At 40.4% G+C, this 20,751-nt stretch overlaps 3 protein-coding genes across 3 annotated transcripts; 1 reads left to right on the plus strand and 2 right to left on the minus strand.

Annotated features, from left to right (window-relative positions):
• Window positions 1-5,383: 5,383 nt before the first annotated feature.
• mblac2 (metallo-beta-lactamase domain containing 2) lies at window positions 5,384-9,716 on the minus strand. The gene is made up of 2 exons (XM_081366625.1): window positions 8,897-9,716; window positions 5,384-6,950 (listed from the first exon to the last, which is right to left on the minus strand). Exons 1-2 carry the CDS (start codon window positions 9,336-9,338, stop codon window positions 6,565-6,567), a joined length of 828 nt encoding a protein of 275 aa, XP_081222751.1. The 5' UTR covers window positions 9,339-9,716; the 3' UTR covers window positions 5,384-6,564.
• polr3g (polymerase (RNA) III (DNA directed) polypeptide G) lies at window positions 9,592-12,584 on the plus strand. Its single transcript, XM_081366626.1, has 8 exons — window positions 9,592-9,627; window positions 10,082-10,211; window positions 10,375-10,504; window positions 10,843-10,911; window positions 10,984-11,043; window positions 11,123-11,181; window positions 11,306-11,434; window positions 12,058-12,584. The coding sequence occupies exons 2-8, from the start codon at window positions 10,101-10,103 to the stop codon at window positions 12,142-12,144; spliced, it is 645 nt and encodes a 214-aa protein (XP_081222752.1). The 5' UTR covers window positions 9,592-9,627; window positions 10,082-10,100; the 3' UTR covers window positions 12,145-12,584.
• lysmd3 (LysM, putative peptidoglycan-binding, domain containing 3) lies at window positions 12,343-15,887 on the minus strand. The gene is made up of 3 exons (XM_081366619.1): window positions 15,657-15,887; window positions 14,541-14,815; window positions 12,343-13,620 (listed from the first exon to the last, which is right to left on the minus strand). Exons 2-3 carry the CDS (start codon window positions 14,805-14,807, stop codon window positions 12,967-12,969), a joined length of 921 nt encoding a protein of 306 aa, XP_081222745.1. The 5' UTR covers window positions 14,808-14,815; window positions 15,657-15,887; the 3' UTR covers window positions 12,343-12,966.
• Window positions 15,888-20,751: the final 4,864 nt, after the last annotated feature.

Consider the following 20,751-nt stretch of genomic DNA (forward strand, 5'->3'; position numbering starts at 1 on the left):
CACTACAAATGGCTGTCCCCTTAAATAATGCCGTGTTTGAGGGTATGGTGGCTTTTAATCTCTCTACAACACCTAAAAAAAAATAAAAAAAATAAAAAATCACTATTGTTCAAAGCAGATTATTTGTCTTGCAGACAGTCTTTCAATAAATGAAGAGACAAAACTTTTCTGAGAAGGTTTTGCCATGCTAACCGTTGGCAAGCTAAAGCATACCATGCAAAATGCTCTCAGATTTACCTGACAATTGTCTCACCACCAAAACTGTTAAACTAAATAGCGTCAGATCATGTCTTCCTTATTGTGATACATCCAAGTGAAACAGATTATTGAAAAAAGAAAAAAAAATATAGAGCTTGGTTCTATTCATCGGTTGTTCATTGGATGGAGGCAGATCTGAATGCAATATAGAACACAACTGTAAGAAAGGGGCGGGGTTTAAGCAGACCAAGGGTGCGTCTCAATCAGTTCAGTAGTCAGGGCACTGATCAGTGAGTCGGTCATTTTAAGGGCTGTCTCAATCACAAAATTCTACCAGTGCACTGAAACGTTCGATCCCTAAAAAGACATCGTTAGTACGTCGCTAGACAGGTAATAGACATTATCTAGCTAACATTTATCATTTATTTATAGCTGAAATGTTGCATGTATATGTAAATAAATTATTTATCGTAATGTACTTTAAATAACATTTAGAAATAATGTCAGAAAGATATCAGTTCTTTTGTTGTTCATAAATACCAGTAGTGATGTTGCACAATGAGGACGTTGTCATGTTGCCGGAAATAGTCATCACTCATCAGTGTCCCAATATGTAGTGGTCCTTACTGTTCATGTACACGATTATACTGATTCATGACCCAGGTTGTTAGGGAGCTGATTGAGACGCACCTTAAATAATTGGTAAAGTCCGGGATAGGTCACCAGAGAGTCTGTTGTTTCCCTGGAATCTTAAAAAAAAAACATTTGCATTGACGAATCGTTCACAGTAAGATGAACAGCATGCATTTAGAAACTAGATGAATTTTAATTTCATGTCTTTAAATTAACAAATAGGACAGCTCATGGTCAGTTAGACCTCAAGGACATGTGAATGAGAAGGCCATAATAGATCTGAAAGACTAAAACACAATTGTTTCAATGAGTATGTGTATTACTTTGGAGGAAGAGGTCATCACATTGCTGCTGTTGCACCACCAACCATTAACCCACAAAACCTGCAGCAGCCAGGTCATATTAAGACTCCGTTACCACCCTTTCGCTCTGATAATCTGCTGGTGATTGGCACTTCCCTATTCTCCCCCTCACCTCGGCCCTTCCCACACGTGTCATCTTGGCTCGCCGGAGGGCAGATAGGGGCTGTCAATTAGCAGATAATGTAGGGAGCAGCTGAATGTCAAACAACGCTTCCCCAGCGGCGACCACGCATCAAATGTCCGTCTGGCTGCCTGCGGGATACAATGTCTTGTTACTGAAGTGGGGTTAGAGGGAAAAACAGCCAGCGGGAGGAGAGAAAAGTTGACGAAATCTGGCACGTTAGTTACAGGCTCTCTATCACTTTCACTAATGCAAGATGGCATTATAGTTCAATTGTAGGTTCACAAAGTGACGTCTAGAATCACTGTGGCATTTGTTTGGGTTTTCCTTCCCATGTTTACAGTTTCAGTTTGGTATTTTCAACTGTTAAATTTCTGGTAAATGTTCATGAATTTCTAGTTTCAGGATACATACAGTATAAACCATTCAAGAAGCCTGATGTGATTTTCAGTTCAAAAACAATACAAATACATGCAAATCCTGACTAACTTCAAGTGTTTTTAGCATGAGAAAGGATTCAAATCAAACCAAAAAGGACAAAATACTTTTTACAAAATCCTTTTTTTTTTTTTTTCATGTCCATCATGTAGGCTGACCAAAATCTAATCAAGTTTGTATGTGAATAGAGCCTGGATTTCCCTTTTCTCCTGGAACCTCCTTCATCATTTCATTTGAGCCCTATCACCTTTAAAAATAACAGTAACCACCTCTTGTAGGTCAAGTCAGACAAATAGTCCCCTGGATATAATTAGCCATCTGTCAACAACCATCAATTCATCCTGACTGAAAGCCGTGTCAAACAGTACTGTGGAATTTCAACCAGATCCATGACTGCCAAACGTATGCATTTCAAAAGACACACTGTCAGGACAAAACTTGGCCCAAAAAATATTCCAAGAGATTTGTAAGGAAATTAATGTCACATCCAATCCATCATTACTAGCCTAAAGGGATAAGGCTTGCGGTTAACTTAGTGATATGTGAGAAAACGTCAAGTTTTTAAAAAGAAGGACGTGCCAACTTATAAATTTAGAGAATTTTAAAATGGAGGGTTTGCTGCCAAATAGCACTGACCTCAGTTTGATGCTCAACTACTTCAGCGCTCCATCTCCAAAGCGACTAGTAATATGCAGGCATAACAGGGTCAATGTCTCCATCTTGTGGTCATATTACTTTTGCTCAAAGGGGCAAAATACTAATATTACAGTGAAATTCTCTCTTAACACATTGTACAACTACAAATGAAATAAGCATAAATGAAATATCAAGCAACACAGAAAGAGAAGAATAACACAGAGACTCAAACTATACAGAAGTGAAAGTGAGTATATTGTTAAACAGGTGCCTGGCTATTACAACAGCTGTTGTCATGGCATTGCGAGGTATTCATTTGTTTACTCTCCAAGAGGCACTAAAAATAGTGTTGCATGTATAGCTCTGCTCATTTTGCCTGGATTCAAGGGATTCCTGAGCAGAAACATAGTGCACATATACTGTACAAGCTCACTTCAACTGTAGATTCATAATACATATATCCGTGTCCATCACATTCACACAAACACATTCTACTCTCCTTTTATGATACTAAGTGAAAATGACATTTCAGCAGTTATGAAAATTACATCAAAATAGTTAAGCAGCATATTATAGTTTGGCAACATAAATGAGTGACTTGATGTCAGTCATTCTCATAGCTTCCCCAACGTCTCATACACTCACAAAATATGATATTTTCACATTTGAATACTAAAGAGGAGGGCCTAACATATGTCAGATTTAACTAAGGCAGTGACTTACTCAGAGGGGAAAAAAGCCTCATACCACAAACTACTACTGTCTGTCACCCACACTGACTTCTGTGCTTCAATATCAAAATTACTAATACAAATAAATCACAATTATTGTGCAGTTTGCAAATAAGCACACAGCAAAGAGAACTACTAATATTGAGGCAGTGTTATGGAACTAAACCAAACAAAAATCACAGTTCAGGCATCTTTCTGTCAAGGCTAGTCATTTTTCCTGACTAATATTCTGCTGAAAGATTATGATTTTGTTTGCAAGCAATGCATTTCGATCAAATACACAACACAATCCACTCTGAGCCTATAGAATAATAGAATGATGCTGCGTCCATTCATGCAGTGCTACATCAATATCTCATGCAGAGACTTCCATAGAGACAAGTCAATAGTATGCAAATAATTCACTTTAACTCCCAATTTAGCTAACAAATTGACCTAAAACCGATCAGATCACTGGTGATTGGAAGTGTAATTATGTCAGCTTAGCTACAATATGCCTTATTGGGATTTTGATCTTTAAACATACCATCTGTGGACAAGTCTCACGATTAAACCAAATGTTAATGAAATTATTTATTAAAGGTACAGTGTGTAATTATGTAATCTGCGTTGTTAAATTAAGGTTGATAGCATTGGTAGTACACCCAGATGGATAGCATTACTGTTTGTCCCAATCGGACCTATCTATGATTTTCCTGAACTCTGAACTGAATCCATGAAGTCTGACCTTTTCTTGCCAAGTGAATGTGTGACTGAGTTAACCACTGAAATTGGCTTTGGGGTGGAGCTTGCGTTTAACTTGTTTGGGGTGAGGGGAGGAGGGGAAACATTGATATATTCTTAGTTATCATGTAATATCACACAGGAATGCACACCTGGAGGGAAAACAAGGCTCACTGTAATTTTTACCAGGTTTGCACTAAGTACTAATGTAGTAAGACAGTGATATTAAAAGACAAAATTCAGTGTATGCCTTATTGATTATGCGTACTATGTACAGGCTAGCAGATGAACTCAGAATATAAATGCAATGCAGTTTCTCATTAAGCGTTTTCCCATAGAAAACCATTTTTTAAGAATACACGAAGGCCTTGTCCACACGGACACGAGTATTTTTATAACCGTGACTTTTTTTACACGGTTCGGCCGTTCGTCCACACGGAAACGCAGTATCACGTCACTGAAACCGAACATTTTTGAAAACCCCTGCCAGGGTGAGGATTTTCAGAAACGCCGGTTGCAGTGTTGTCGTGTAGACAGTAAAACCGAGGTTTTTGCTTCTTATTCAGGCTTCTGATTGGCCAACGTGGCTTTACGATTAGGGTTGTATCGCCGCCTGCTGGTGTGACATGCTCTTGACAGCGCGTGATAGCGTGTTTTTGCGTTTTCATGTAGGCGGAGATTTCTTTGAAACCGAGCATGTGTGGACGGGATTTTTTTTTTTAAACGCAGGAGGAAGAACTCCGGTTATAAAAATACCCGTGTCCGTGTGGACTAGGCCTAAAATATAACGCTTTGCAATAATATTCTATAACTGCTCGCCTTGTAAGGGAAATTTTACATTTAGACATGTGTTTGACTCTTAGACGTGTTTTTACTATTAGAAGTGTTCATTTTACTTAGATGTGTTCTTTACTTATAGATGTGAACCTTTTACTCATGTGTATCACTTGTATTAACATTTAACACTTATAGATGTGTTCTTTTACTCCTAGATGTGTATCACTGGTTTTGACATAAGACATTTAACATTGAACATGTATTTGTACTCGTGAAGCAGTTAAAGAAGTATAATCATATAAGCTAAAAATACATTATTGAAGATATGTAACCAAGTTTTTAGAAATGCATAAGTGAAGACAAGCTTGCGGGAACAAAATGTTCTGGGTTAGAAGACTAAGTAACAAAGAGACAATGTGCACTTCAAGTGACCTATTGTACTTGAAGTGTGAAAAGTATGTGCGTAGATTTGAGCAGCTTCGATCAAAATAGCGATAGGCAGAATGTGTGAAAACCAAGTAGCTTAAAAACAGGAACTTTTGCAGACGTAGGTATTGTGCTGTCTAGATAAATTTATGTGAGACAGGGGGGTCTTGAACAAAGATGTTTCCTTTTAAGGTAAACAAGACTGGATGCAACCGACCCAGGATGTGTTAAGGGTATATAATGATGCCAACTGGAAGTAGCCTTGCTCTTCTCATGACAGACATTCTCTGTATGTGAACTGCCAATTTCTTGCAAGAAATAAAAGATCTTGATACTTTGACTTTTCAAAGGTTTTTGTATTTGTCTCCTTCCTCCTCACTTTTCGAATAGAATTATTTCCACAACAGCCTGTATAGTATGCATCATTAACAAGGTGAACACTGAATTTGACCTTTCAACATCACTATTTAAGTACATTAAGGCACTTTTAAGTATTTTTCACATTAAGCGTTTTAGAATGTCCCACTATTTTTAGTAGGGCTGGGATGATACACCTATCTCCCGATTCGATACTATCACGATACTTGGGTGCCGATACAATGTGTATTGCGATTGTTTTAAGAATTGCGATTCTACAAGTATTGCGATTCGATATTGCAATATATTGTGATGTAGCCTATAAGATGAGTCATATTTACAAAACAAATCATCACATCGTTCTGACTTTTATTTCAGAAGCATCATACCATACTACATTCTCTTGAATAAAAGATTTAATAACAAATACATTTTTTAACAGTCACTTGTCACGACAATATAGGCTAATCGATAAATGCGTTATTTTAAGCACCAAGTTTCACCAAGATTTTGATCGCTATCGTAGACATCAGTGTTCATATTTGAACTTTAATATCAATTCTGGAATAAAAAAAAATTGATTTTAGAATCATAAAAATAAAAAAATTTAATAAAATAATCGCGATAGCTAGGTGAATCGATTTTTTCTCCCAGCCCTAGTTTTTAGTGATTTTTAGTGACTGAAGCAGGTACATTATATTGATCACATGTTCCCAAAGCTTGCATTTTGTTCACATGTTGTTGTTTTTTTGTTTCTTTTTGAGATGGAAAACTGAGAGGCCTGTAATGCAGTTCTATGGGCATTTTGCCCTCTATGACTACGGATAAAATGCCAAGTATCCACAGTGATTATCACTTTTAGTGTTTTTTTAGTAGTCTTATAAATGTCTTTACATATTTAGCTGGGATATAGAAGAAACTATTTTAATGGTGAAAATTACACACAGCACCTTTAAAAATATGCCAATGTCTACTGCTCTATTTGATGCTTTGATGGATATTTTGCAGCATATTTCCCTCATTATTTTGAACCATAATCAACACAAATACTATTATCAAACTGTGTATCATTAACACACTGTATTACTCAGTGTTTTCACTATGCTCTATATTGAGGTCTGCAATGACATATGTTGTTGCATAGTAGTCTGGATCATAACTATTAGCAGGCACTTCTTGAATTGGAGGCTCGAAGTGCCAGGCTGGCGATAGACTTCACCACGCAGGTGGAGGCTCTGTGGCAGGCGCCGGCACTAGCCATGTAGTTGGAGGCTAACCGGTGCAGCCGTTTGCTCCCGAAAGTGTTAAAATGGCCAGGCATAACCAGGTCAATCTCATCTTTATCGACCATCTCTACCAGCCTTTCGCAGCTACGGATGTAGTCGCTGATCCTGCTGTAGGGAAGCCAATCAATCATGGAACCATCATAGACCACGTCTCCACTGAACAGCATCTTGTTCTCCTTGTCATGGAGACAAATGCTGCCTCTGGAATGGCCCGGCATGTGGAGAACAGAAAGTTGCCGGTCCCCAAGGTTGATAACGTCGCCTGGGAACACAAGGAGGAGGAAGAAAGGAAGGAAATGTGGAATGTGGGAACTGGATATTGTCACTGCATTGCAGCACTGACACAGCAGAAGCTGTATCGACTGAGGACAAGTTATGAAAAAGAGAGGGATTTGTAACATACGTTATGAATAAGTAGCTAAGCTTTAGTTTATTATTACTACAGCTGTGATATCCTCGTCCAAGCACAATACATTTTAGTTAAAAGGTTTTAATAATACCCTTACACAAGTTTTAGAGCAAATATCTGTCAATTGGATATACTAACACACAGTGACATATCTGAATAAGGTATGCTTCAAAACATACACAAACATTTACAAAAAGGGTTAAAGGCACACGGTCTGTGTTTATCATAAATAATTCAGGATTCACACACCCTTTCTGTACTGACTTTTCATGACTTTTACAGTCAATTACTGGATAATTATGTTTTTAGTAATTATGCACTCACAAAGAGCAATTTCTAACTGATTAAATATTTCCAGCTGACTAATATATATATATATTATATATATATATATATATATATATATATATATATATATATATATATATATATATATATATATATAGGCTATAGACTAATATATAAAATCATGGAAAATGTCTATAGTGAGTTATATATATATATATATTAGGGCTGTCAAAAGATTAATCGCGATTAATCGCATCCAAAATAAAAGTTTGTGTTTACATAATATGTGTGTGTACTGTGTATAATTATTTTGTGTATATATATATATATATATATATATATATATATATATATATATATATATATATATATAAATAAACACACATGTATATATTTAAGAAATATTTGCATACATATACTGTATATATTTATATATAATTTATATTATATATAAATATAATTTTTTTATATAAAAATTACAAATTTTTCTTAAATATATACAAGCATGTGTGTGTATTTATATATAAAAATGTAATTATACACAGTACACACACATATATTATTTAAACACAAACTTTTGATTTGGATGCGATTAATCTTTTGACAGCCCTAATATATTATACTCACTATAACTCACTATAGACATTTTCCATGATTTTATATATTAGTTTATAGCATATATATATTATATATATATATATATATTAGTCAGCTGGAAATATTTAATCAGTTAGAAATTGTTCTTTGTGAGTGCATAATTACTGAAAACAGAATTATTATATATATATATATATATATATATATATATATATATATATATATATATATATATATATATATATATATAAACTCACTATAGACATTTTCCATGATTTTCAGAGGCCTGAAAATCACAAGGTTTTTCCAGGAGCATGGGAACCCGGACTCTAGCTTAAAGTCTATGTCACCTCAACATCTGAAGATACACAGTGAGGTGAAAGAATAATTTGTTCACTGAAAAACATTCATATGCAGTGCAATTCACTGCATACTAGTCCATTCACAGCGAATAATGGGGGAGGAGGTCATATCAATCATGTGCGTTTTACTCAGAGCTTTACTCTGATTCTGCTGGGTTTCTGCCAATGGTCCACTATAATGGTGTATCTTCACCATCAGGGAAATTATAAAGCCACATTAGACAGTGAGCTTGGTTTTCACTAACCACTGACATGTCTCTGGTGAGTCAACATGATCTGATTTGTTTCGATCTTTCGCTAGCTCTTCAAAGATATTAAGCAAGGTTGCCCAAAATGAAGTCATGCAATGCAGTGCATTTTACTGCTGTCATTGGACTATATTAGGCATGAACCAAAATTAGCTAAATAATGCAGAGAGAGAGAGAGAGAGAGAGAGAGAGAGAGAGAGAGAGAGAGAGAGAGAGAGAGAGAGAGAGAGAGAGAGAGAGAGAGAGAGAGAGAGAGAGAGAGAGAGAGAGAATGGCAATTTAGCACAACAGTATAACACCCCACCTTCTTGTAATATATGGGTTGGCGTAACAGCCGTCACTCTATACTGTCTTGCTCGCCATCCAGGCGCTGGATCCTCCACGATCTCTCGGTCAGATAACCATGTCACGGTCTCAAAGTTGTCACCGTTAGCCAGAGCATCCACCTCCGCCTTGTGCACGCCCACCTGTTGAAACTGATGCAGCCCGCCCGAATGATCAAAATGCACATGAGTGCCGATGGCTAACAGCGGGTTCTTGCGCTTTGAATCGTCCCCTAGCAGCCCTTTACTATAGATGTATTCAGGCAGACTCCGTAAACCCAGTCCGGTATCTATGACGACGTCCTGATGGGACCCGCGTATGAGCCAGATATTCGCCCTGTTCCCCGATTCATAAAAACGCTCCTGGATCCAAAACACGCCATTTTCCAGCGACTTGTGCGCGTACCAGTCAGTCACCGACATCTCCAATACATTCAAGAGGTTATTATTGCATATGAGGATAAATGTATGGTTGTTAACCTATAATTTTGGTTTTAGATCTAGCTGCTTCAGCCGCAGAAAAGACGCTGACACCCTGTTCCGCAAGAGCAGCACGTCACCGAGCGTAAAGATGTGACGCGCTAGAGAGTCGGAATACTATTGGTCAGTGCGGAAATAGCCACCACCCAAATAATGCATATTAATAATATAAAGCAAGTGCCCTTTAATTGCCTTCAGATACTCATTTATATTCGTCTAAATGCTGAACAAGGTAAGCAAGAATTGCCCTCCTGCAATGCGACCGCCCGCACCAGTGCTGCAGTTTTGGAAACAGTGCATGTTGTCATCATTTACTCACCCACCTGCTGTTTCAACATTGCTGTTTTCTTGCATAAAGGGAAGCACCTGTCCAAACAATTTAAGGGGATCCTCATTTATATGCTCCAAAAGCACAACAAAGTCCTGTACGATAATATTCCAACTTGTCTGAAGTCATATGATAGTTTTGTGTAATAAACAGACTGTTTTAAGTTTTTAAAAGATAATCTTCCTCCGACGACGTTCAATTAAAAATGAAGCGTGTTAGATTAACGTCGAACACCATTGGTTCTCACGAGTCACGTGACCTATCGTGGCGCAATCTATTTAAAACTACAGCGGGAATTATCCCCCCAAAAAACAACGTAAAAATTATTATTATTTTGTCAATTATTAAATTGTTTTAGGAATATTTGACTGACCAGAATGGCAGGAAAGGGCAGAGGAATAGCAGCATTCACCTTCAACGTTGAGGCTCTGGGGCTCACCAGAGGGTCCATGCCTGAAACCCAGAGAGGGCCGACTCCACTCTTCCCAGTGAGTTATTCTGAACCTTTTTGTTTTCTTCTTAAATTAATATTGTTTTCCACTGAACTTTAAAATGTGCTTCAGTAAGATTAGAACATTATCCAGAAAGTCCTGCCATTTGCTTTTATGAAGTTGCATTACAGTACCTATGACATTATTCCATCTTTTACAGCAAATTGAATATAAACCAGGGCCTTTGAAAGCTGGAGAAGATGAAGACTACATGAGAGCATTGAAACAAGAGATGAGAGGACGAATGAAAGACCTCCCTTTTAACATAAAACCCCACACAGGAAAGGGAGGTGAGTGGTAGCCTTTATTTAATTTTAGTAACATATAATACCTAATGCTTCCTTCTAGGTGTCTTATGATTTCTAAGATAATCATATTATAAAAGTAGATGAGCACTGGAGGCAATATCAATATAGGCTATCACTGACCTTAAGATATCAAATCTATGTAACCATGTTTAAGAGAAATACTATAACTGATTAGGGATATTTTACCTTGAACGTAATTATTTACATTATTTTATTTTAACCATGTTAATTCAAGTAAGAAATGTTTAGAGGTTAAATTAATTGTATCTGCTGTTTTAAAGTGTTTGCCAGTGTGCCCTGCTCACCAGTATAATTCACAGATGTGGAAAGGTACAAAGAAAAATACACAAAAGAAATAAAAAAAATTGAAGCTGGCGATTGGACACCAGGTATTGCAAGAATCGCGTACGATTACAATTTAAATTGGCTGATTTCAGGTAAATTATAGGCTTGATTTGTAGATTGGAACAGTCTTCCGAAGGAGCTAAAGCCACAGAAGAAGACAATTAAGAAGAAAATAGGTAATTTCAAGAAATGCAAATCCCTCTGTAAACAAACTGCAATTTTTGAATGACCTGTAAACAACTTGAATATGTACAGATAAGAAATTCGCAAAGATCTCAAGTAAGGACAAGAAGGAAATGCTGAATAAACTGGATGTGAGTTCATGCTATATTCATCACAATAAATTGCTGCACTATTCACGTTTTCTATCTTGGTTCGCCGCAAACATATACAGTATATTTGGATTGAGCTGTTGTTTCACTTGTGCTTGTTCTTCAGGAACTTGAGAAGAAGGGGGATGTCAAATCAGATGAGGAGAGTGAGGAGAAGGGAAAGAAGAAAGAGGGTGAGGAAGAGGAGGAGGAAGAAGAAATTGAAGGAGAATATGATGATGAAGAGCTTGAAGAGGTAAAAGATCTTACTAATAACAATATTCTACGTTAAATAAATCTTAATCGACACCATCTGTAGCATGTTGTACATTACCACAGAAACAAATTAATTTAAACTTCAGTGTAACTTTAACACTTAAATGTTGCTTAAGAATGAGAGTGAGATATAATCACAACCAAATGTGTCCATGCAAAGCTATCTGCTTTTTAAATGGAAAACTTCTTTGTGCATGGATTTTTTTCATTGTCTTGTCCATCAGTTTGTAAAATAAAACAGTTCTAAAGAAAAAAAATCAGTGCTAAATTTATTTGTTAATATGCGTGTCCTATGCACCTGCCAGCAACCATTTAGTTGTTTACTTTTCATTCTGTGGTAATCAGCAAAATTCTATAGATGCTGTTGATGGAGCTTATGGCTGCATGCATTTAACCTACATGTCATCAACAGTAAAGTGAACACCCAAGTACCTGCTCGATAGATCTAACATGGTTTCAGTTACTGAGGAAACGATTTTGGTGCTACTGTTTTGACAGCACAGAGCATTTTACTACATAGTGTTCATGTTTGAATAATCTATAGTGAATGTTCAACTAAATTCCTGAGTAGTAAAAGCACTCAATGAACTGACTTTTTCACAGGAAAACGACTACATAGCAAACTACTTTGAAGACGGTGATGAATACGGGGGAGGAAGTGATGACAACATGGATGAAGCCACTTACTAGCAATAAAAAATGCTATCACTCTTTAAAAAAAGTCTATCATACAAGAGAACTAAAGTGTATTAATACATATAAAAGCACAAATTTAGTAACACTTCATGTCTTCCAAGAGCAGTGTTTTATAGGTATAAAAATGAGATAAATTGCTTAACTGGTATTAAGCAAAATGTTAAAATGCTACAAATAATTAGGAGATTTAGATACTAAAATATAATTCCTTTATTTTCAACCTGCATCTACAGTCTACAGGATGAAGGCACGTACTGTTCAAAAGTCAATCACTGAACTCCATGTTTCATAGAAATGTTTGCATCTCTGCTACTGGAATGGAATTGAGCACATGCGAGAATATTTTACAAATCATGCCTGTGCTCTTGCTAGAAGAAAACCAGGAAGCCATTATGGTTCCATTTTAAGTTTTGTTTTTCTTTACAAGCAAAGTTTAAAAATTAAAATCAGCAACTTCATTAGCATCAGTTGCAATACTGAATCTGGATTCTACACTTCCTAAAATAAATTAATGTTTATTTCCCTGACAACAGACAGCGGCAGCAAATGTCTTAATGTATCATGTTTGCCGTCAAGGCAAACAACGAGCTTAATAGAGGTACAGAGCTATACACTGGCTCATGAGTGACAGACAAACAACAAAACCAGCATTTAACTGTGCAAAATGCATCAAGGAAATATGCTGACAGGATTGGAATCATTTCTTGATTACTTGATCCTTTCACGCTTCAGTTCAACTTCGTTTTTAAAATGTGGTTCCGCTTATACCATCCATAAATGCCTCCAAATTAATTCCCTGGTGATCTAAGTGCTCCTTTACGTTTCCTTTTTGTGCTTCGCAAAATGTTGCTGTTCAATAGCAGGCTGTAGGTGAGAGTCTTGGTGAGAGGCAGCATTGGCCCGTGGTAACCCACGAGGCTCAGCGACAGCTGACTGTGTTGGTCCAGGCCTGATAGAGTCTGTGGTAGTATGGTGGCTTACATCTGCTTTCATCAAAACTTCATAGTACAACAGGTAAAAAACAGGTGTAACAATGCCCACGACCAACATGATAGCCACTGCGGTCCACCATCTCATTCCCCAATCAGCCCCATAGTACGGGTCTTTCTTATGGGCCGGTCTGCGCTCGGGGTCTCCCAGCAGCGGCTGCTCCAGTGAGGACACCACCTCGTTCAGGCTGTTCCTGGAAGGGGCAGATGACTTGACGAGAAGTTGAATGTCCTTGTCCTTCTCCTGCAGGAAGCACTCCACGCTGTCCACAGATGAGGAAGAGGATGAAGAGTCCAAGGGGGCTCCAGAAACCTGTATTTCTGTGATTCTGCGAGTGCTGCAGGGTGAGCTGCTTTTGTGGGGAGTGGTGGGGTGAGTTTCTGTGAATGAGCTGAATTTTCTCACAGGGATCCGTATGGACCGCAGCGCAAAGAAGTCCTGCTCAGTTAGAAGATTGTTGGCCCGCTTTATGTCTGCAACCTGAGAACAAACAAGAAAAAAACTAATCAGTATAACATATTTGGGTAGCTATTAGGAGGCAAAACTGCTTTACGTTTTTATATATCAGAACATACATGGAGCAATGTAAAAATATACAGAGCTGGATGTGTCCCAAATAAGATCAGGAAGAACTCATTATTATGGGGTGTAATGTGAAGCCGGGTTTTGTTTGCTGCAGCAAAGCTGCGTCATGACTTGTGTTGTTAATACAGAATTCTACTTGCGTGATTAGGTGTGACTAAAACACAGATTTTACACTAGCTACTAAAACACTAGTTTTGGTTTTGAGACATTACACTTCAGTTTAGTATGCTTTCGCACCAATAACAGACTTACTGATTTCAGAATAATCATTTTCACTTTGGTCTGTCTAGTTCTTAATAAAAAGATTGTTTTAATTCACTTACCGTAATTACCCTAAAACAGACATTACCACATGGTTATTAAAGTCGTGATGAAACGGAAGTAGCCTCATTAGATCTTGTTTTCCGATTGTGATGTACAGTATTTACACGTGTAGATTATTGAAAAAAAAAAGAAAATTGGGTCTGGTCATCCACTGGTTGATTATCTTCTAAAATGTGAATGTCACAAAAGTGTAGGAAAATGAAAGTGAAACTTGCTGAGGGAGGGTTTAAGCGAACTAAATAATTAGAGAAGTCAGGCATACATAAGAGAGAGAAGTTATGATATTTTGATTAAACATTGAGGTAAAAAAAAATTCTTAAATTAAACTGATAAATTGTTCACAATAAGACCTATAACATGCAGTTTTAGTTCATGCCAACTTTAAAATAAAATAAAACATTATATTTCTATGATTTTGATCATAATGGTGACCTTACTATAAACATATGGAAAGAAAAAAGTAAGGGCACAACAAGGAAACCCTGACTTACAGTACAGAAATATTGCAGAGAAATACTGATCAGCGTGTCTCCCTCTTTTATGTCCCTTATCAAGTATACAATATCGTCCTTGCGATCTGTAGATGAGCTGTGCCTGCGATGCCTCTCCCTGCCTCTGGAACGCAGCTCAAAAGTCTCTCCATCCTCTTCCGAGTATTCAGTCTCTGAGTTGTTCCCAAAAGCGGACGTGTAACCACCTGTGGGTGGCTGCACTGTGGTTGCAAACTGGAAACCATTGTGCTGGTTCCTTCCAGTCATTTTTCACTCTGAAAAGAACAAAGGCTAATGAATGTTGTTGAACAGGTGTGCATCACAAAATGTACTCTCTGTCTGAGGTCATTGGATTCCTTTTACTGTGGCAGATTAAAAAACACAGATAGTGATGTGTGGGACATTTAGATATGGGTGGATATCTAGTAGACTGTAAAGCACACCAAATGTGCTACGCCATGTACAACGGCTAACACTGCTGATAAGATAAAAATTCACCCTTGGCCGATGTTGACAGAAGCTATTTTAGGATTTTCCTAGTCTTGAAAGTGCATAAATATTAACTGTCTCCTGCGAACTGTATTTCTTACGTGGCCTGGCACGCGCAGGTAACGTTAACTAACTACCTAGCTAGCTAACTAGCAGCTACACATCTTTTAGCATGTAAAGATGACTTCACAAGACAAGACCAATTTTATTCAAGAAACAAACAATGACACCTGGCCAAACAGCGTTTATTCACATGAAATAAACGCTAAATTGTTGTTTATCGAATAAAGCCACTTAATAGGGTTTAGTATACCCGTAGATGCTAAGTAGCTCAGTTAGCATATTTTAGCAAATGCTAAGTTACGCAAAACACCAACTACAATATCGCCATCTGGAAAATAATCTCTTGGAATACATAATAATATAGCAGTTCATGTAAGAATGTATCACTAAGTTAATAATATGTAATATCTTGAAATCCATTAGTAAACAGGGTCGATAATATCGTGCTAATGATGCTAACCAAACTTTACATCAACAAACGGTGATTTACTATCTAGACAAATTTCAGCTAATAAAACTACAGCGCTAAATAAAGCTTCTGTTTATCATTTTGTAGAGGTTTACCTGAGAAACGAGTATGGTCCGCTTGACTTTAGTGATTAGGCCATTCTCCAGTTCCCTCTATGTGCCTCATTACTTCTGATGCTGGATTAACGTTACTGGAGACAGAGACGCCACGTCAACACTGATGCGTGAGCGTGAGCACGCACTGACATCATCGACATCTCTCCATGTCCCGATTACATCATCAACAGTTCAGATCTAGAAGGCTCTGTTGTTATCATCCATCGATCTATTTTCCATGTGTGCAGTCTTGTTTTAAAATGAGGAGGCAAAGTTCTCACATGTATGTATCTAATGTGAGTTTATGTCCCTGTTACACTTATTTTTTTCTGTTTAAATAAACATTACATAAAAATAAAGACCTTATTACAATTCTATTTAGTGTTTTAGGCTACACAAACTAGGCCTAATGCTCTTTTTAATAAAACCAAGTATACATTTCATCACGTGAGTGTTTTTACGCATGTTTACATTCCAAAATAAAGGCAGTAACAATTTAAACAATTATAGTCAACTTATTTTCATCGCTTGTACACATTGGTCACAGACACGAAAATGTAGGCCTACCTTTAATTTCCCTAAGCTGATTTCTCACAACAACAACAACAACAACAAAAATAGTCATTATGTTTTCAGGCTATTTCTAGTTAGATTTTAATGTGATATAAAGTGGTGGTATCTAGGCTAAGTGGCTGAGTTATTTACTTACTTTTTAATAAGTCTTCCCATTAACTTTCTCCGGTTTCCGCCTCCTTCTTCCCTGAACTAACTAACTTTGCTACAGTGACATTAAAAAGTGTATAATTCACTGGTTTTCTAAAGTAACACTTTCCAACAGCAACACTAGCAGGTAAAATTACAACGAGAGTCCTCGTCTCTCTTGCCTCCACTGAGCCCATTGAGTTTTAACAGACCAAAGCATGCGGTGGTTTTGGTTTGGGGGTAATTGAGAATAAATGTGAACAAATGTCGCAATGCCTCCATCGCACTGTGATTGGATATGATTGGATATGAATGGTTCCCACGATAAATCCTGCATCTTGTTTTTTTGCCTCAATTAACTCCTTACTGCTTCTTAAATTGAGGAATTGGGTAGGATTAAGGGTAGAATATTGTCATGCAGAATAAGGCATTAATGTGTGCTTTATAAGTACTAATAAACAGCAAATATCTTAATATGCATGCTAATAAGCAACTAGTAGTGAGAATGGGACCCTAAACTAAAGTGTTATAACTTTCCTTTCTAAAACAGCAAGAAGTTAGCAGTATTTAAATAATACAGAAAGTAATACAGAAAGTTTTATTTAAAAGCCTATTGCTTGTCAACTGTCAAATTTTGACCAGACTCACTGAAATATTCCAGCCTCATGTAGAAGTTATTTTACTTCCTGTCAAATGTGACTGGTTACATAAGAAATTGATGTCATGACTGAACAATTGTCTTATTATACATTATGGACAAAAGTATTGGGACAGCTGACCAGTACACCAACAGGGACTTTAATGACATTGCATTCTAAATCCATAGACATCAATATGGACTTGGTCCCAATTTGCAGCTATGACAGCTAACACTCTTCTGGGAAGGCTTTCCACAAGATTGGCATGTTTCTGTGGGAATACACCTGTTATGGGATGTGGAGGAGATGAACCCAAAATTAGACGAGGTGCAGACACTCAAGGTTTATTTAAACAAAAACAGAAAACAAAAACCCACGAGGGGGCAAAACAGAACTGAAGACAGGTAACTCTGACTAAGACAAGATAACAAACAAAGACTAAACGATGACGGGAAACGAACTCACAAAACTGATTTAACAGGTCACTGACAAAGTACTCACAGTCTTAAACAAGCAACGTCTCACAAGGAATAACAGGCAAAGTTAGATAATGTACCGACACAGGACAGAAAACATGAGGGGATTAAATAGGGAGCAAACTAATCAGGAACACAGGTGATAATGGGTAAAGCAATCAAGACAAAACGAGGATAACAAGGGGGCGGGGCAGAGAACAAGACAACACAAGCACATGGCCCAAACAAATGGCCATGTGCTTGTACACAAAACATGGGTCTGTCATGATCCTTCCTCAAAACAAGAAAGATCTAGGACATGAAGGCAGAATCATGACAGAACCCTCCCCCCAAGGAGCGGCTTCCAGACGCTCCCTAGAGGGAACATGAAACACGGGACAAGACCGACTAAGACATAGACACAAACCAACAATACATGACAAAAACTAATAAAGGCAGACATGAATACACAATTACAGGATTGGGGTGACATAATAAAAATAAAAAACAAGGAAGAGGAGGCGGAGACAACACAGAGTTCATAGGGGAATGTCCAGGGTGGGTGGGTGGGACTGTGGTCTTGGGTGGACAGGACGATGGCTGAGGGCGAGGGGTCCGGGCAGACTTGGATGGGGACACACGAGGAACAGTCTTGGGGGAAACAGTCCGGGGTGAAGTGGTGACAGAGGGAACAGCTACAGCCGGCAGCGGAGCGAAGACAATGGGTGAGGCAGGTGGTAAGGGAGTGGAGAAAGATGTAGACTGTGATGCTGGGACAGGGCTGGACACAAAATTAGGGACAGGGCTGAACACAGACATCCTCCTGTCAGCTGGGACAGGACTGGACACATCTGCTGGGACAGGGCTGGACACATTAGCTGGGACAGGGCTGGACACATTAGCTGGGACAGGGCTGGACACATTAGCTGGGACAGGGCTGGACACATCAGCTGGGACAGGGCTGGACACATCAGCTGGGACAGGGCTGGACACATCAGCTGGGACAGGGCTGGACACATCAGCTGGGACAGGCATCTCCAGAATCTTGGCTAGACTGGACAGATACTCGGACAAGGCTCTTGCAGCGATGACAATCGGCATCTCGTGGCTCGCCGAAACCGACCGCAAAACAGCCTTAGCAGCTGAATCGGCCGCTGCTCGCTCTGCAGCCCTCATGACTGCAGACTCTGGAACAGCGCTTGCCGAGGCGGGCTCTGGAACAGCGCTTGCCGAGGCGGGCTCTGGAACAGCGCTTGGCGAGGCGGGCTCTGGAACAGCGCTTGGCGAGGCGGGCTCTGGAACAGCGCTTGGCGAGGCGGGCTCTGGAACAGCGCTTGCCGAGGCGGCCTCAGGAACAGCGCTTGCCGAGGCGGCCTCAGGAACAGCGCTTGCCGAGGCGGCCTCAGGAACAGCGCTTGCCGAGGCGGCCTCAGGAACAGCGCTTGCCGAGGCGGCCTCAGGAACAGCGCTTGCCGAGGCGGCCTCAGGAACAGCGCTTGCCGAGGCGGCCTCAGGAACAGCGCTTGCCGAGGCGGCCTCAGGAACAGCGCTTGCCGAGGCGGCCTCAGGAACAGCGCTTGCCGAGGCGGCCTCAGGAACAGCGCTTGCCGAGGCGGCCTCAGGAACAGCGCTTGCCGAGGCGGCCTCAGGAACAGCGCTTGCCGAGGCGGCCTCAGGAACAGCGCTTGCCGAGGCGGCCTCAGGAACAGCGCTTGCCGTGGCGGCCTCAGGAACAGCGCTTGCCGTGGCGGCCTCAGGAACAGCGCTTGCCGTGGCGGCCTCAGGAACAGCGCTTGCCGTGGCGGCCTCAGGAACAGCGCTTGCCGTGGCGGCCTCAGGAACAGCGCTTGCCGTGGCGGCCTCAGGAACAGCGCTTGCCGTGGCGGCCTCAGGAACAGCGCTTGCCGTGGCGGCCTCAGGAACAGCGCTTGCCGTGGCGGGCTCAGGAACAGCGCTTGCCGTGGCGGGCTCAGGAACCGCCCTTGCCGTGGCGGGCTCAGGAACCGCGCTTGCCGTGGCGGGCTCAGGAACCGCGCTTGCCGTCGCGGGCTCAGGAACCGCGCTTGCCGTCGCGGGCTCTGGAACCGCGCTTGGGAAAGCGCTTGCAGTAGCGGGCTCTGGAACAGCGCTAGCAGTAGCGGGCTCAGGAACAGCGCTTGCCGTGGCGGGCTCTGGAACAGCGCTTGGGACAGCGCTTGCAGTAGCGGGCTCTGGAACAGCGCTTGCAGTGGCGGGCTCTGAGACTGCGCCTGGGACAGCCTGAGATGAAGAGCGAGAGGCTCCCTTTCTCCTCTTCTTTCTCCTTGGTCGCGAAGCCGAATCCGTAGCTGGACTAGCGACCAGTTGGAGATGTTCTGCGGAGACAGTAACTGGTGCTGGTAGGGAAGTCTCAGGCAGCGTTGACTCGGTGGAGGAAGACTCAGACGGGGAATCCCAAGAAACCCGTCTCCCTCGTTTACCACGGAGCTCAAAAGGTGGAGAAGAGACCTCAGGAGAAGTGGAACCAGCCGGATCACCATGGGCAACAACGGCCAGGACGCGATCCTCCGGGACAACTGGCAGCGAGGCGGGTGGAGAGAAGATGGAGCACCGCAACTCCCTTCGCGACAGGCAGTCCACCATATCAGCAAACGGGCGGTCTACCAACCTCTCCCGTTCAGCAAGAGGCGGAGGAGTGTTGAGACCCGCAATGAAGTAGCGGTTTAGAAGGATGTCAGGAAGGAAAAAACGCTTCTCATGAGCGACCCGAGCGTACTGCTTTATGGACCTCTCTCCCTGAGGCGGAATCGGCAGCTTGCCGATCCTGATGTCTGAACTTGTCTTCTGCCACCATTCAACTAAAAGGTCCGCTTGGGACTCGACAGGCGAGGACCTTCTGTCTGCTGGGTTCGATGTGGGTCGGTACATTCTGTTATGGGATGTGGAGGAGATGAACCCAAAATTAGACGAGGTGCAGACACTCAAGGTTTATTTAAACAAAAACAGAAAACAAAAACCCACGAGGGGGCAAAACAGAACTGAAGACAGGTAACTCTGACTAAGACAAGATAACAAACAAAGACTAAACGATGACGGGAAACGAACTCACAAAACTGATTTAACAGGTCACTGACAAAGTACTCACAGTCTTAAACAAGCAACGTCTCACAAGGAATAACAGGCAAAGTTAGATAATGTACCGACACAGGACAGAAAACATGAGGGGATTAAATAGGGAGCAAACTAATCAGGAACACAGGTGATAATGGGTAAAGCAATCAAGACAAAACGAGGATAACAAGGGGGCGGGGCAGAGAACAA

This window comes from Scardinius erythrophthalmus (genome assembly GCF_964197995.2).
Source record: "Scardinius erythrophthalmus genome assembly, chromosome: 5".
Taxonomy (NCBI): Eukaryota; Metazoa; Chordata; class Actinopteri; order Cypriniformes; family Leuciscidae; genus Scardinius; species Scardinius erythrophthalmus.

Excerpts from the sequence above, each read along its gene's own strand:
- polr3g (XM_081366626.1), top strand. The coding sequence starts at position 10,101 with ATGGCAGGAAAGGGCAGAGGAATAGCAGCATTCACCTTCAACGTTGAG. Across the intron at positions 10,212-10,374 it reads GGCCGACTCCACTCTTCCCA|CAAATTGAATATAAACCAGG; the intron begins GTGAGTTATTCT and ends CATCTTTTACAG. Across the intron at positions 11,044-11,122 it reads GACAATTAAGAAGAAAATAG|ATAAGAAATTCGCAAAGATC; the intron begins GTAATTTCAAGA and ends GAATATGTACAG.
- mblac2 (XM_081366625.1), bottom strand. The coding sequence starts at position 9,338 with ATGTCGGTGACTGACTGGTACGCGCACAAGTCGCTGGAAAATGGCGTG. Across the intron at positions 6,951-8,896 it reads AACCCATATATTACAAGAAG|GCGACGTTATCAACCTTGGG; the intron begins GTGGGGTGTTAT and ends TTGTGTTCCCAG.
- lysmd3 (XM_081366619.1), bottom strand. The coding sequence starts at position 14,807 with ATGACTGGAAGGAACCAGCACAATGGTTTCCAGTTTGCAACCACAGTG. Across the intron at positions 13,621-14,540 it reads CTCTGCAATATTTCTGTACT|GTTGCAGACATAAAGCGGGC; the intron begins GTAAGTCAGGGT and ends GTTTGTTCTCAG.